The sequence below is a fragment of the Vanellus vanellus genome, assembly GCF_965231255.1.
Source record: "Vanellus vanellus genome assembly, chromosome: 15".
In the NCBI taxonomy this organism is placed as follows: domain Eukaryota; kingdom Metazoa; phylum Chordata; class Aves; order Charadriiformes; family Charadriidae; genus Vanellus; species Vanellus vanellus.
This window is the reverse complement of record NC_138920.1, coordinates 825,106-841,555: the sequence shown is the minus strand read 5'-3', so window position 1 is coordinate 841,555 and position 16,450 is coordinate 825,106. Positions and strand designations below refer to the sequence as shown.

Sequence of the window (16,450 nt, the reverse complement as noted above, 5' to 3'; positions counted from 1 at the left end):
CAATTAATTGCAAACCATGTATATTTCTAACCTTCACTTTGTGATTGACACAATGATTTTTCTAACTACGTTCAACGGCAACGCAAACTAACCCGTTCAACAAGATGTTTTCAAATTTGAATGTGTCAAAGCCTTTGATAAAGCAGTCTTTCACCCTATTTTTCATAATAAACCCAACGCTTGGTGCTGCTTTGTAGATCCCTTAACACACCTCTATGCATACCTGTCCCAGTGTGCACTCGATCCCTCCAAGGTAGTCATCGTCATTTAAATCAAAGGACTTGTTATCAATATCATACACGCCGAATTTCAGCTTCTGTACTTTCTCAAAATAGTAGTCCACAACCAGTTTCTTGCAGAATTCGGGGTTTTGGCAGTTCTTGATCCTCTCTGTGCGATCCAGCTGCACAAACATGGAAGCAAAGCCGTTGACGACGAGCAAGACGCACGCTTTCTCCCACACAGCTTCTCCTCTGCAGCCCCGGGCCCCTGCGCTTGGCCAACACAGGCACCGGCCGGGCCGCGCGCCCTGGACTGCGCCTCCTGCTCGGTGACGAACCAGGCCACTGCCACCGGCCTGACCGACGGCTTGCCCAGAAGGGAAACCGCATTGGATAATAAACGTTAAAGCATGGGAAAACTCTGAAAATTTGGGGGGGTGGGGGGAACTCTGAAAATTAGGGGGGGGGAAAGGCTGGTGAAACACTACTCTGGGGTAAAGGAAAGAGGCCAGGCCGCGTGCTAACGGGCAAAGGAACACCCCGACGCAGCCCTAAGACGACGCACGAGCAATTAACGAGACCACCGAAGGCAGAGCTACGGAGTCTGAGCGCGGGCCCCGTGGCCTGCTCGTGGAATGCAACTCTGGGCTGCCCGCACCCTGTCCCTGCCCGGAGCCGGGGGGGGGGACGGCAGCGCCCCAGGGCGAAGCGGGGCCGCCCCCGCCCTTACCTCAGCCCAGCGGCCGCCGCCCGCGTCCTGCAGCACCACGCAGAGGGGGTCCGACCTGGAGCCCAGATCCCTGTCGAGGAGGCTCCGGCAGGTCACCGACAGCTCCACCCTGGACACGCACCCGGCCATCTGCGGGCAGAGCAGAGGGTCAGACCCACCGACCGACCGACCCACCGGACGCCGCTACCCCCGCGCCGCGGCGGCACGCGGGGGCGGGGCCGGGCTCCTCGGAGCGCGCGGGCAGCGCCGCCACACAGGCGGGCGGCGGGAAGCCCCGGCCCCGGCCCCCCCCCCCCCCTCCGCCCAAGCCGCGCCGGGCCCCGGCCGCCGCCCGGCTCGCCCCCACCCCCACCGCCGCCTCGGCTGGTGGGGTGTTCCACGCTGCCGGCGGCGGGTCGCTACGGCCCGGCTGCGGGGAGGAGCCGCCCGAAGGGCCCGATCCCCCCCGCCCCGCGCTCCCCGGGATGGGGGGGGGGGAGGTGACGGCGGTGTTAGACACCGCCTGGCCTGTTGTCACGGAATGGGGACAGGCGTCGGCCGCGCGGGCCCTGGAGGCCGCGGTCTGCCCGGGCAGACGCTCTCGCAGCCCCGCACTCCCCGGGGAAGGGCGCCGGGCCGGCGGCGGAGCGGGGCGGGAGCGGGCAGGGACCCCCCGGCCCCCCCCCCTCCAGCCTGGCCGGGGGCGCGGGGGCTGCGGAGCCCCACCGCTCCGCCTCCGGAACAAAACTAACATAATCTCGTAACAGGGTGATAACTCAATTTTATTACATATCAAACCGCAGACACTTGTGTTCCGGGAACAGCTCTAATTCTCAAAACTGAGTTTAGAAGATAAGCCTCCAAGCATCAAACCATTTGAGAGACTGGACAGCTTGAGAGCTCTAGCAAGTGCTTTAAATGTGATTATTTCATAGAGAAGCTCCTTGAGAGTTCAGAAAACAAGGAAATAATTGTTTGGTCTTTCTGGTATCTGAGTATCCACATGGCTTTCTCACACTTGCAGGGTGAAAATATTTATCTCAACGAAGAGGCGAGCTTTTATTAGCCAACATTTAATGCCTTAGACCTCTCAGTCTGCAGTCTACCCCGGACAGATGTTAACGACGTCACTTAATATGCTATCGCATGGCACCCGGATGCTCCAGTGATGGCGGCAGGAAAGAACCGGCGCTCAGTAAGAATTAGCAAAGCTTTAGGCAAAGAGGATCATAGTTCAGCTTTCTACTGAGGTCATCAACATCATCTGCTTTAACGCCAGCATTTTCAAAGAGGCTAGTTTGAAGTAGTCTGGTCAACTGTTCAAACTACTAGTTAGAGCCATCCACCTTCCACTTCAGTTGCCCTCAACACCATTAATTAAGACTCACAAAAGAAACCGCTGCCTTTAATAAATGCATTTCTCCTAAAATCACAAATCACAGGTACCAGGTTTTTTCTTTACCTACACGTACCATTCCTCCAGACCAGCTTACACCTCAAGCAGTCTGATGTCTGTGCACTCTGCAGTTCTACAGACAACCGTGCACCTTTGGATGGCACCAGCTGTTTGACAACAGGAAGGTCAGGACATCCAGCTCCGGTGCCAACATTTCTCCTCTGTTTTCCTCTACCGCCACAGATTTCTGTACCAACAGGAGACAGAATCAGGAGCCACCTTTCCTCCCCACCACAGCACAGAAGATCAGAAGTGAAGTTAACCTCAAAGAAACAGCTCTCTGTAAGCTTTAGCATCCCCAAGCAGCAGCTGCTCCTTTCTGGGAGGACACCACTACTATAGGTCTTAAGTTGCACGCGGAACAAGTCCGTACATATTTATTCCATGTTACAAAGACACCAATAAAGAAAAGTTAAAAGTTAGAGGTGGGAACTGTTGAACCAGACAATGAAGCCAGGAGGTGAAGTGACACAAGTCCTCAAACCCCACCACCTTCCATCTGCTATCTGAATCTCTTCTACAGATCAGAAGCAATAAAATGATGAAAATACTCCACTTTTTCAAGGACATAATACACTAATACCCAGAAAGCTGTCTCATCCTACTGTTTTAGATTTAGTAACGGCATAGGCTTTCCCTTGAAACACAGCCCAGATGTTCTGCTGAGCCCCTGGGAAGTTACAAAGCACAAGGGATCCATCCTTTCCCGCTGCATCCTCCTGCTCCACTGGGAGACAGCAGGGCACCAGCTGATGCATGCGACACCCAGGATGCAAGAGAGTACAGCCAGGCCAGTTGTTTGGAGCTGTTCTTCCAACAGGCTGTGCTCCCTCCTCACCAACTGGGGGACTAACACGAAAGTGGGTTTAACAACTATAGACAGAACCCTTATGGAAAGAAGAGAGATAGCTCCTTAACAGATTCAGATTAAAAAAAAAAAAAAATGCACGTTTAATCTGATACACATCAGTTTGAACCTCAGCCAGAAATTGTTTATATATTCCTGCCTACGGACATCCTTGAAGAGCCCACGCAAAGTGGTTTTTTTTTTTTTCCACTTCACAGCTTTCCAAATACACTGTGTGGTGTTCTCCAGTTTCAATCCATTCCTTGAATTATAGCAGCTGAAAATCCTGATCATAGACTAGTCTGGGTATCTCAGCAGCAAGAGCAAGGAGTAGGTGGTCTGTCAAGACACAACATCCGCTTCAATCAAGCCTGAAGATCTGCTCAGCCTCTAGGTAAGCACCTTCACCCGGTTACCCTGCTCACGCAGTTAGTGGAGAAGTGCAAACATCTTGAGACCTGCCTGCATCTAAAAAGCTTAAAAAAGGTCAGAAGCTTAATATATTTTCATTTCCAAACACACACATACAATACTCAAAGGGGGATGGGGGAGAACCAAATTCATCAGCAATTAGCCTTAACTTCAGTTGTTGACTATTTTTAAACAGGATTTAATGATGTTAAGCATTCACTCAAATAGTCTCTTTTCCTCCCTAAAGCAAGAATTCTGGAATTTACTTTCATTCTTCATAGTAAAATGCAGTTTACTATAGTAACTGCATCTCTCTTCCTACAAAAAACTGAATTGTTTATGTGAAATGTATCAGTTGCCTTCCATCTCCACCTCTCTCCACAAAGGCTCTGTTCACTTCCTCCGAGAGACCATCCTGAAAGCTTTGAAAATCCCAGCGGTCGGCACTTGTGCTTCAAACGACCCCATGCCTAATACAGCCTCCCATCCTGTTTCTCTTCAAGCAGAAGCCCGCAATGTTTTTTTCTTTTCTCTTAAGCTTCTGTGTTCTGAACTTCCACATAACCCTGCAACATCTTGATATTTCATCCCTTCGAAAGCCGCCCAGCTGGCACGTGCCAGCTTTACTCCCAAGGAGCAAGCCTTGCACCATCAGTACGGTTTTGAACGGCACAGACCGAGCAGTAATGCTTCATCACTTACCAGCGCTGTGGAACAGACACACACCGAGAGAAAAACATTCTAGAGGTTACTATGCTCAGACAGGGCAGCGAGGCTCTGATCCCACGCTAAGTATACAGTCTGATGTAAGTAAACTGATGGAACTTGGGGTTTTATTCTTTTTATTAATAGCCTTCCTTTTCTCCTCGGTGTGCACTCAAAGAACATCAACGTCATTCAGCTTGCAGATTTGAGTCAACATTTCAAAAAACAAATTTGATGTTGTTTCACTGAGTTTCATAGAGCATACTTATACTCCACCATACATACAAAATAAATTTAGCTTTGAGACTTGCAACAATAATCTTCACTATGACATAATATTATTTACATTTGTTGCAACACTCATATTTTTCTATTTTCCAAGAGTTACAGAAATTCTAAGATTCGTTGATTTCTTAGTTTCCCACCCTTACAACCATCCTTGATAACGAATATTGATGTCTATTATTTGAAACTTCTGGTTTACAGAAGACAAAACCAACAGCTAAAGCAAACTGATTTCCACAAAGGTATTAAAACCATTCAATTTATAAAGGATTTATTACGGATTGATCCTTAACAGCTTGCAACGATGCCAATTTAACAAACAATCTCTTCAACTTACTCACTGGCAGATTAAGGTACATCACGGTCTGGAAGTCACAAAACTATTCTAGCAACAGAAATTCAGTTTGCCAAGTAAAAATTAACTCCAAACGCGATAATAAATTCAAACTCTACTTAAAATACAGAAAACATAACTACTGGGTGCATCCCGGCATAGCAGGTTCAGAAAAGGCAACATAAGCAAGCCACTGGGTAAGCGCTGTTGTTAGAAACAGCCTGTAAAATCACAACTGATGTTATGTTATACTGCCACCATCAACGATTTATGTTGACAAGAGCCACACACATCTGATCCGATGCTCTCACAAGTCAGGGATCTCACTGTTGAGAGGCATCATCTGTGAAGTTTCATCTTGAGCCGAATTCTGCACGTTCCCTTCTCAAGGGAGGAGTTTCCAACACTCAGCTTCAGATCCATCACCTATATTTTTTGCCTTTAGTTAGAATTGCACATGATATAACACCACATTTTGAGGAAAAGTAATACATCACCCATGTTATTCCTACAAACTCTAGAGCAAAACAGATCCTGAGCGCGTACTTCAGAGGTCTTTCACTGCTCAACCAGATGTCATTCCCAGTTATTCAAGTATAACACAGAATGGCTCCAGACTACACTTTAAGGAGTGCTCAGACAACCAAACTGAGGTCCCATTTAAAAAGTCAAAATTATTTTTACTATGCATACCACCTCTTCCCTGTAAAGACGACCATGAACTCCAATAGTTGAATAAAATACATGGAAAGGTAAACCCCGTATTTCCAACAAAGCTGTTCTATGTTGAGTTGAAGCAAACCAGTGAAGAAGTTGGTCCTAAATAATCAAGCCAAGACCAAAAAAAAGCTACATTCTAGGAAAATCACACAGGAGATCCACATTACACATTCAGAAGAATAAAGAATTACCTGCTACTTTCTGAAGTTTTATATAAGCATTTCAGAACTTCCAACCCTTTTCACATGTTTGTACAGAAAAATCAACTTCCTTTCACACAGAAAATATTGTTCTCCAATGTAAACACCACCAACTCCACAGAAAAGTCTAATATTAATTTATAATTATTCTTCCAGTGATTCTGCCTAACCAAAGTTTAAAAACAAAGCAAATAGAAGAGAAGAAAGCACTGTCCACCTATGCTTGAAGCAAGCTCCAGAAGAAGAGTTCTGAGAGATTTTAACTGTCCCAATTCAGAACTTTGGAGGGTCTCACATTTCCCCAAAATGCCACATATGGGTGTTTGAAGCATAAACAAACTCCTATGTACTTATTCCTCTGCAGTAGGAGTGCCACCATTTAGTGGACGCATAAGGTGAGAATTATTGAATTACAACATTTGGTTTCGTACGCTTCCATACTGCACTAGAAGCCTGAAAAGCCAGAGGCTCCCCTTTCCCTTTAGGCTGGGGACGACCGGGTGAAGAAGGATGGTTGTGACTCAGATCACCCCAGTACGGCAGCTCACAGAACCCACAGAGTCACCCAGAGGACAAGAAAAATCTAATAATTTCAGGGCATCAAACACCACTAGCAGTATTTTCAGTAGTGCCAGGAGTGACGTCTTCTGGAGAGAGAACGTTAGCGTTATGGCAGAATCCAGTCTTGTGGGTCAGCCTGGTGTCACTGCTCCACCTAAGATGGAATCCAAGCAAACATTCAGCACAAGAAAACCTGCAGCTTGTTCCTAGTTAACCACTGTAATAAATTCTCATCAACTGCACCACTCTGTACAGGATACCCAACATACTCTATTTCAGTGTACACCAATTACACATTCATTTAAGAACTTGGTTAACTCAAGCTTGAGGCTTTAATACATGTGCTTAAGGACACCTGATTTCCGATGAGCTTATTTGTACCAAACTGAACGTAGCTTCTGCCTTACATTCTGCTTTCAAACACAACACAAATGCTGGCAATCCTGCCAGCAGTACGTACCAACTAAAATTTTCACCATCTTGGCCTCATGCAACAATCCCAATACATCCCAACACATGTAACAGACCATCCCAGTTAATAAATCTTGCACTTCCCAGCAACCTAATGTAATCCTCTCCTTGTCCATTAATTAGTTTAGTCCTGCATCTTGTATTTATCACCCTACTTTCTTCAAAACAGCTTCTCTCTTCTCCTGCTGTGATCCCATCAGAAGCAACGCTTTCTCAGATTACTAGTTCCATTTTCAGGGGCAGCCTGTTATGTTTTGGATTTTGATATTACAAAGTTGATGCTGATGCCAAGGTAGTGCCAGCATCACTTTCTAAATGCATTATCAAAATAAAAATTCTAGTGTGATTCTACTTTCCTGAACCCCATGAGGCTCTAAAAGAAATCATAAAGTTAGGTTTGTAGCACTAGGTGCACTAAAAAGCATCTGTATTTTAAACTGAGATTAAGACAGTCTCATGAGAAAGACCACAGTCCACAACAATTGTTAGTAAATACAGCCTCTTTCCAGCACACCAGCTCACTGTAGAGCCTCATTCCACAGCCCAGCAGCTCTGCAGAGAATATAAATGGCTACAATTTTTTCTACCATTTCATTATTTCTGGGGGTTTGGAGCGGGGACGGTTAAGACCAGCATTACTACAGGCAGATAATAAATCAGTATTCTATATACTGTGTTCCAAGTTGTTATACATTTTGACTGATCAATCAAAACTTTATGGGAAGGGGCTTAATTAACTATTATTGCAAATGTGACATAAAACTTGAAACAAAAGGGATCTCCTAACTTTTAAAAAAAGAAACAGAATATTGAATATTAAGAATACCTTTTTAACGCAACTGCTCTGGCAGCTTGATTCAGTCCTGGTAAGGAATGTCCACGGTCCATCAGACAGCCCTAATTTCAGGGATGAGAGCTCCCAGGGAGGACAGCCGCACAGCAGAGAGCTGACAAGTGTTTCTACAGGGTGCAGCGGTGAGGCTGTGCTGACACCCAACCACTCCAAACCACCACCAGAGACAAGCACTGCCGCCAGCCCAGACAAGCCTCTCCCAGCTCTGCGTTTGACTACAAGCCTCATGCAAAGAGGTTACTGACCATTGGGCACCTAAGGCAACCGAATACACCTGGAAGTTATGACCTGGTTCTACTCACTGGGTTGTCTCCACAAGAACTCCGAAGCTCCAGTATCACCACGAGAATTTGGGTGTTTCGTATCTGAAGGCAGCCCACGGGTACAAGTGCTGAGCGTGCGCTGTGGCAACCCGACCTCCAAACATTCACACAAACTGAGACTGCAAAGCTCCCATTTAAGATAATTACAACAACAAAAAAAAATTGGACAGTTTTTTAAAAAAAGCTGATATAGAGCCCAAACAAAATCACAAATGGGATTGTAATTTCCAGCAGAAAACGCAAAGAACTTTAGTCATTTCACCTTCTTTACTGCAGCTCTCCCCCTGCAACGAACAAGAGCCAAGTCCCAATTCCAGGGAAACACCACCTTCTTCTACAAGTTCACCTTTAACCTGTTCAATGTTCACCTTTAAACTTACACCCCACCGGTATCCCCCTTAATCACAATCAACAAGCTCAAAGAAAGGCCTGCGCGTGCCTTTACTTTACATATTCTCCACTTTTCTGAGAAACAAGTGGACAACCTGATAAGTCAACATTCATCCTATTTCAAATATTAGTTTGTAATATGTTAAATTACAACGGGGTTCAAATTAACACCTGAACTTAAGCAAAACCTAAGTTACTTTTCCAAGCTCTTCATGCAACAGAAAATGCATTTTAAAGTTTTTCATCGCATTTAGTAGCAGAATATCAAAAAACATATCCTTGAAAAACTAACTTAAAGCAGGTTGGGGCTTTGGAGTCAATCATTCATTTGGCTTAAACTGGAACAGTAACTGCAATCCTAGAAGTCCTCGCTGACTTCTCCCACCACGTAAGATTTTTTTCATTCCTTTCATATTCTTTTATTCAGTTGCTCCCCCCCCCCCGATTCTCAAGTATTTATTACTGAAATGTAAAGAACAACTTAATTGAAAAAGAGACTTAAAAGCTCAGCCACACTGACCTTGGTAACAACCCCAAACACACCATTTTACATTGGAAATCACTTTTGCCTTTCTTAGGTAAGGCCTCATTCTTTCCCTTAAAACTCCATCTATTCCTATTTCAGGCACAAATAGCTAAACATTCTGTCCCACCCCCCAGATAAATCAAGCCAGTTATGGCTCAATCCTCCACTTTGCAGTCCGAACTCCTCAAGCTGAGACTGAAGACTACACCATATTCCTCTCCTCTACTTCTTCAACTACACCGCCGCTTTGCCTGCAAGTACCTCAACATACCACTTCTTTCTTACACACCGCCACGATTTTGGAGGCGACGTCTTGGCATTCATTCTACCGATCCCTTTAACAACCTCTACCCTTCCCAGAGGCTGGAAATCTAAACCATGCTGTACTTACTCTAGAGGCCACACAATTTTACCCGTTCCCCCAAATGTAGCCATGATGCCATGCAGGTGACTTCAAGGCAGACACTCATTAAAGTCCATCTGTCTAGACGAGTACGTACTGTGTGAAGAGCAGGAGTTCAAAATAAGACTTTAAAAAGAAACATGCCAACAACACATTTTCACAGAATCACGGAGTTTCAGAGTTGGAAGGGACCTCTAGAGATCATCCAGCCCAACTCCCCTGCCAAAGCAGCATTGCCCAGAGCACATTACTCAGGACTGCATCCAGGCGAGTCTTGAAAATCTCCAGAGAAGGGGACTCCACAACCTCCCTGGGCAGCCTGGGCCAGTGCTCTGTCACCCTCACCGTAAAGAAGTATTTCCGTGTATTTGAACGGAACTTCCTATGTTCTAACTTGTGCCCATTGCCCCTCTTCAATGGATCCCAGTGACAGGACAAGAGCCTGGCTCCATCCTCCTTCAACCCACCCTTTAGATACTTGTAAGCATTAATAAGGTCTCCCCTCAGCCTTCTCTTCTCCAGGCTAAAGAGTCCCAGCTCTCTCAGCCTTTCCTCATAAGGGAGATGCTCCAATCCCTTAATCATCTTAGTTGCCCTTCGCTGGACTCGCTCCAGCAGTTCCCTGTCCCTCTTGAACTGGGGAGCCCAAAACTAGACACAGTATTCCAGTTGTGGCCTCACCAGTGTGGAATAGAGGGGGAGAATGACCTCCCTCGACCTACTGGCCATACTCTTCCCTATGCAGCCCAGGATTCCATTGGCCTTTTCGGCAACAAGGGCACATTGCTTGCTCATGGATAATCTAATGTCTACTAGGACCCCCAGATCCTTCTCCTCAGAACTACTTCCCAGCAGGTCCACCCCAAACAAATTTACCAAATTCATATTACTGAAAAATGTTGGTGACAACATAGTACCAATAGCCACTTCGTTAATGAAAAGTTTTTGGTATTTCTTGTTTGCACTGCACTGCTGAATGACCACCAAGTAAAAAAAGGTTGAGATATCCCAGATGAATTCTTTAGACTGTTCTCAGTTGCCCTGGAGTTATTACTGCGCAGTGACAGCTTTTGCCTAAAAAAAAAAAAAAAAGAGTAAGGAAATAAAGCAGAAGCGACTTTTCAAGTTCTCACACGACAGAACCACACTCTCTCTTATACTACACAACACAGGCTTTCTTCTTTATGAACTTTAATCTGGACTCTAGCTCCTCATGAAATACGATCTGGGAAAAAAACCCGCAATATTGCTTCTGCAGTACTTGTAAGAAATTGATTTCTCCAATTTATTCATTGCAAGTTCAACCTTTCTTATGCCAACATTGTCTTTCAGTTCTCCTTTCTCCTTTTGAGTATATGCTTCATTTTAAGAAAGACTCACACCCCCATAATACTTTTCTGCCACTTAATTATTACCATCTGTAGTATGAGTATCTTCACTTCTCCATTCTAACCTGTTGCAGAATAGCGATGCTTCAAAACAGAAAAACCTACAAAAGAGCCACCACCACAAAAACCTGACATCAAGGAAGTACAAAAGAAAGGATATAGCAAGGGATTTTAGAAGTTGTTTTTTCTCTCTAACTAACAACAGAAGTATTTAAAGGCCACAAAACACCACACTGACCTTGTGCCCCTTTTCTGTTCTCCTCCAGATCCAACTTCCCCTGCCGGTGTACCTTCCCAAAAGCACAAACCCATTACGACAACAGATTCAAGCTATTCCACTTGTCTGGGCACCAAGTGGGCCAAAACAACCATACAATCTCCCTGCATTAAGGGAGAAGAGATTCCACAAGTGCAAACAGACAGATGTTTCCTCGAGTGCTTCTTACCTGTCTGCTACCCATAGTACATGTACTGCAATACTTTTCAACCTATACCCTAAAAATGTCTGTCGTCATTAAGTTTGAACTCGCTACAAAGGTGTTCCACACCCCTTAGAAAACACGCTTCTGCAATTTAAGAACATGAAAACCCCTACAACCCAATACTGGTAAGCCTCAGATTGTCCCACAGGTGAGCATCTTTATTTTCTCAAGATCAAATGAGCAGTTCCAACAAATTTTTAACAAATATGACCAAAGTAACGCAGAGAGAAGTTCTGTGAGCAAAAAACTCTGATAAAAACCTAGAGTCAATTTAACAGCTGTGAAAGAATGGACTGAATTACATTTACTTTAAGTAGAGAGACTTGGAGTTATCACCATTAGGTGGAACCTGGAAATTCAGGTTACAAATTATGCATTCTCTGAGCAGCACAGCACTATCTGCATAGTAAGAGAACGGCTGAATAACTGCAGCAGGCAGCAGCCAGGACAAAACATCAGACGGAATCTCATTCATCGCAGATTCTTCACCAACAGGGCTTTTCTGTGTACCTAATGCAGCAGCAGAGGGATTTGAAGACCACAAAAAGGTTAAAATGGTATCCGTTTTCATGATATACATGTAAGCCACCTTGGAGCGTGGGCTGCTCAGAAACACTCAAACCAACAGGTTCTTACTACCTTTTCAAGACTAAACACGACAGAGAGGAAGGTTACGTACCATACCACCACACCATGGCTGGAGCTGAACTCAATTACAGGGATTCCTCTCACAATAACAGAACTAAATGATGATACTACGGCCCTATTTGGTCAAGTCACTGCACTGAAAACTCCTGGTATTTCATAGAGATGTAACGTTATCTGCAGACTCATATTAGGATTTATATTACATTGATTTATTAGTGGTTTTGTTTAAACCAAATAATTTTTCGTTTCAGAAAACTTACAAATTTTAACACATAAAGTAGCACGAGCCACCCAGCAGAAGGAAAGCACTGCTTGCACACTCTCCTTTCTGCTCCTGGAGTAATTAGAGCAGCCAAACACTACCTGCTCATTCAAAGAAACAGCGTGACACATTGCTTGCAATGCAAGGAAGAAATGCCATTTGGATTATTGTCTTAAAAATACTGTGTCAATTACCCAAAGGGAAGGATGAGTGTTCAGGTAACAAAAAAGGCCTTCAAAAAATCCGGGACATTTGTGCCGTACGTCATGGCATTGTGTATGTAATTTTTTCAGATATACTTGAAAGGCTTTTTGCCTTTAAGAGATGCATCCAGTTTACTTAAAATGCTTTTATACACACACAGGGGTTATCACTGACTTAAGTGACAACTACAGGAGTCTTTAAAAACCTTAAAACAGACTTGACCATCAAAAACAATTCGGATTTACAATTTAAGAATATGTAAGATTGTGCAGAGCTCAGGTTTAACAGCAAAACCATTTACGTCAATTACGTATCATATAGAAACATAGAACAGTTTTGGTTGGAAGGGACCTTGAAGATCATCCAGTTCCCACCCCCGTGCCCTGGGCAGGGACACCTCCCACCAGACCAGGCTGCTCCAAGCCCTGTCCAACCTGGCCTTGAACACCTCCAGGGATGGGGCAGCCACAGCTTCTCTGGGCAACCTGCGCCAGGGGGTCACCACCCTCACAGTGAAAAATTTCTTCCTAATATTTCATCTAAATCTCCCCTCTTCCAGTTTGAAGCCATTGCCCCTTGTCCTATCACTACACGGCCTTGTAAAAAGTCCCTCCCCAGCTCTCCTGTAGCCCCTTTAGGGACTGGAAGGGGCTCTAAGGTCTCCCCAGAGCCTTCTCTTCTCCAGGCTGAACACCCCCAACTCTCTCAGCCTGTCCTCATAGGAGAGGGTCTCCAGCCCTTGCAGCATCTTCGTGGCCACCTCTGGACCCACTCCAACAGCTCCATGTCCTCCATATGTTGGGGTCTCCAGAGCTGGACAATATACATATCATTAACAACTGAATTTAAACTTCAGTTCAGTTTAAGGATCTACTCACTGTTTTATTCTGCTCTTTTTCACACAAGCTCAGCGCTGAAGTTCTGAACCACAAACATCCTTCTTTAGATAAGGGCATCACTTGGTTGTTTTTACTAAAGCTGCAGAGTGAAAGTTTGACCTCAACCTTTCAACTTCAACCCTAACACTGTTTCACTGATGTTAACGCTGATGTGCCTTTAAGGTGAGGGTGCAAACGTTCTGCCACTGACTTACTGGTTACTCAGAGACAAACGAGCTATACACCACCACCCTGCATACACACTTACCTCCTAAAAGCATTCAAGTCCATAGATGAAAAGAGCTCTAAGTGTTACAAAAACCACTCCATTTATTCCTTTGAGACTGGACCTATAACACAGAAGACTGACTCTGCAGCAATGCTGTGATGTAGTGGGGGAATCCTAGGCAAGTGAATTAGTAATATTTAACCACTTCGCCTGACCTTCATAAAGAAGGGTTTTCCCCTACATTCAGTCAATGAACTGCCAGTGCTTTAATTAGTCTCTTTGCTCTTGTACCTGGTTGCTTTAGTGTTCCTCAGTAACGCCTGACTTAAAGATACTGCCCTTTTACTAGAAACATTTGGCCAATAATGAAACAGTATCAGCAACCATCATTTTCATTTCTGAGTTGCGCTTCCTGTTCAAACAATCAACCACTTTTCCCATTCCATATCCATCCTCCTGTCAAAACAAGTAGCAATGCTTTGGTTATACTGCTGAAAACAAAAGTTTTTTACAAAACTCCCATTATGGAGCACATTCTGGCACATGCCACCACAGCAAGAAGGTCACCAAGCAAACTGGTGCTACGCAGACACTTGAGATCTTAGTGACAGCAGTCCTGTGAATTTCATCATAAAAATTACTTAATCAAAATTACCTAAAAGGAATTCTTGAAGTAGTTTACGTTCTGACTATATGGCTATTTTCCTCCCCAAATCTGCTTAAGTGACTAGAAAGCATTTCTAAGCTTCCTACTGTCACACAGAGCAACGCTACATCCAGTCACATTTAATGGGAACTGGTTAGAATGAAACGATTTGCTTGAAACTTTGAAATAGCTAGCTGGATGTTCCACCTACCTTCAGATGGTCAGAAATCGGAGCAATACCATCCTACCAATTCTCTGGCTAACAACACTGTAACTACAATATGAAGATCTCAAAGAATCACCAGCCTTCCAGGAGCAGTGACCGGTCCAAAAATCCAGACTATGTCAACCAAGAGTTTTAGGCAGGATCAATTCCAGTTTTCCCTGTGCAAGCCTTCCAAGTCCTAAATTTTCAGTTTTAAACTTTATAGGGAAATTGTACTCCCTCAACCATGTATGTAAAGGCAATCCCCACTCTGCCCCCTGAAGTTATCCTGACTGCAAACTATTATCAACTGTCTGAGGAACTATGGTCTAGTTCACTGGTAACTCCTAACAAAAGATCTCCCAAAAGTTAGGGAAAAACAGCTAAGCTGGTGTGAGAGTAGTAAATACAGAGTTACAAAATTGATTTTGTGGAAATCAGTCTCATTTTAAAAGGAAATACATTCACTGTTTCTGAAAGCTTACTTTAACGTATTTGGGAAGCAACTGGTAAGACCATTTGAATTTAAGGCTGTAGACATGAGAGCACACAAGAGAAAAACAGCCACAAAAGAATAAGCTTTAACTCTGCAGAAGCAGTAAAGGAACTCGGGTCAGACTTAATCTGGATGCTTCCCTTCTAAACTGCCATGCTGTGAATACATATATAAAACCAGAAGAATGACAACAAAGGAAGCCGCACAGAAGTGAGTGCCAGTGAGTGAAAAGAGTCACAAGCTAAATCACCCCACGCCGTGTTCAGCTGGAGCTACGGAAAAGGAACGCTTTCAGGGCTGCTTTTCTTACATATGTTCTTTATACCCATAAGTGAAAAGCATCCAAGTCAGGATGGTGGGAAGCACTCCCTGCACAAACACCACCCAAAATATTCCACATAGTAACAAAGCTTCGAGAAAATTACTGACAAAGTCATCTGTACAGAAAATAAACTGCAGAACACACCTACCTGCTCCCGTGACAGGGAAAAAGTAGTGGAGTTCAGTACGCAGCCACAAACCTCAAGTCGAATGCATACTACCAACCAATAGATTTTCATTCCATGGGAAAGCCAAATCTTTCAACTACAATCACATTCTCAACTGCCAAAGACAGATAGGAAGAGAACCCCTTGAGGTTACTCTTCCTGCAGAAGTACTTAATAGAGTTTCACTTCCCCTCGCACCAGGAGGAAGAGTCATTGGCTCTAGCAGTTTTCCCAAAACCATGACAGAACATACAGACACAGAAGGGAGCATCAGCAAATCTGCTAAAGGGCAAAGACCGGCAAATGAGCAAATGTATTTGGCAATGCTGCTTCCAGGCCCAAGGCACCGTTTCTGAAAACCTCTTACAGCAACAGAATTCAGCATGTCTTCCCCCCCCCACCTCCTTTTTAAAGACCTGCACAATATCTAAAGAAGCAAGCTGACAGAAGACTAATTTGTGTATGTCTCTAGACTCAAACTAACATTTCCTAATATACCAGCCCAGATTCAAAACAGCTTCCTTCCAAACAATTCAATTATCTTGTCAAAGACAGAAAGTAGTCTTTTGCTTGCCCTAGAGTCTGTATTAAACAGGAACTGCAATCCTTTCATTCAGGGTCTAATCCATATACCTGGATAATCATCCTAAAACAACTGCTCTCAGAGTGGTCCGTTGTCCGACCAAAGGTTGTAAGTGGTCTATAACATGTAGTTGTTTCAATTTTGCAGATCAGAAGGCCAACGCTGTTCAGAGGCGCACGCTGCTGAACAACACGCTGAGGACCGACAGCGTGTGCTGCAGGAAGCGGCAGCTTTGGAACCACCACAGCAGAGGACTAGGAGGAACAAAATACAGAAACTGAAATCATTATTTACAGTTAACACACCACTGGTGTGCCTGCGTTACTGGATTGGGTTTTTTTCCTAGAGTCCGCAGTCTTTAGTGCACAAAATAGTCTCAGTGAAAGAAGCTGCTAATTTCACATAGCACAGACAACAACTTCTTTAAGGACTTAAGCCTGGGCAGTTTAGCAGAACTGACCAGCATGTACAGACCTTCGATGTCAACTGGCACACGACTATAGTCTTCATTTGTGCATTGATCTTC

At 44.5% G+C, this 16,450-nt stretch overlaps 1 protein-coding gene across 1 annotated transcript in view; it reads right to left on the bottom strand.

Moving 5' to 3' along the window:
• Nucleotides 1-16,450, bottom strand: part of CPNE1 (copine 1) — a 45,684-nt gene that overhangs the window by 14,437 nt on the left and 14,797 nt on the right. Inside the window, exons 2-3 of the mRNA XM_082491262.1 lie at nucleotides 952-1,080; nucleotides 224-403 (exon numbers count right to left, since the gene is read on the bottom strand). Of these exons, the coding sequence (XP_082347388.1) occupies nucleotides 224-403; nucleotides 952-1,080 (309 nt within the window). The remainder of the gene's footprint in view (nucleotides 1-223; nucleotides 404-951; nucleotides 1,081-16,450) is intronic.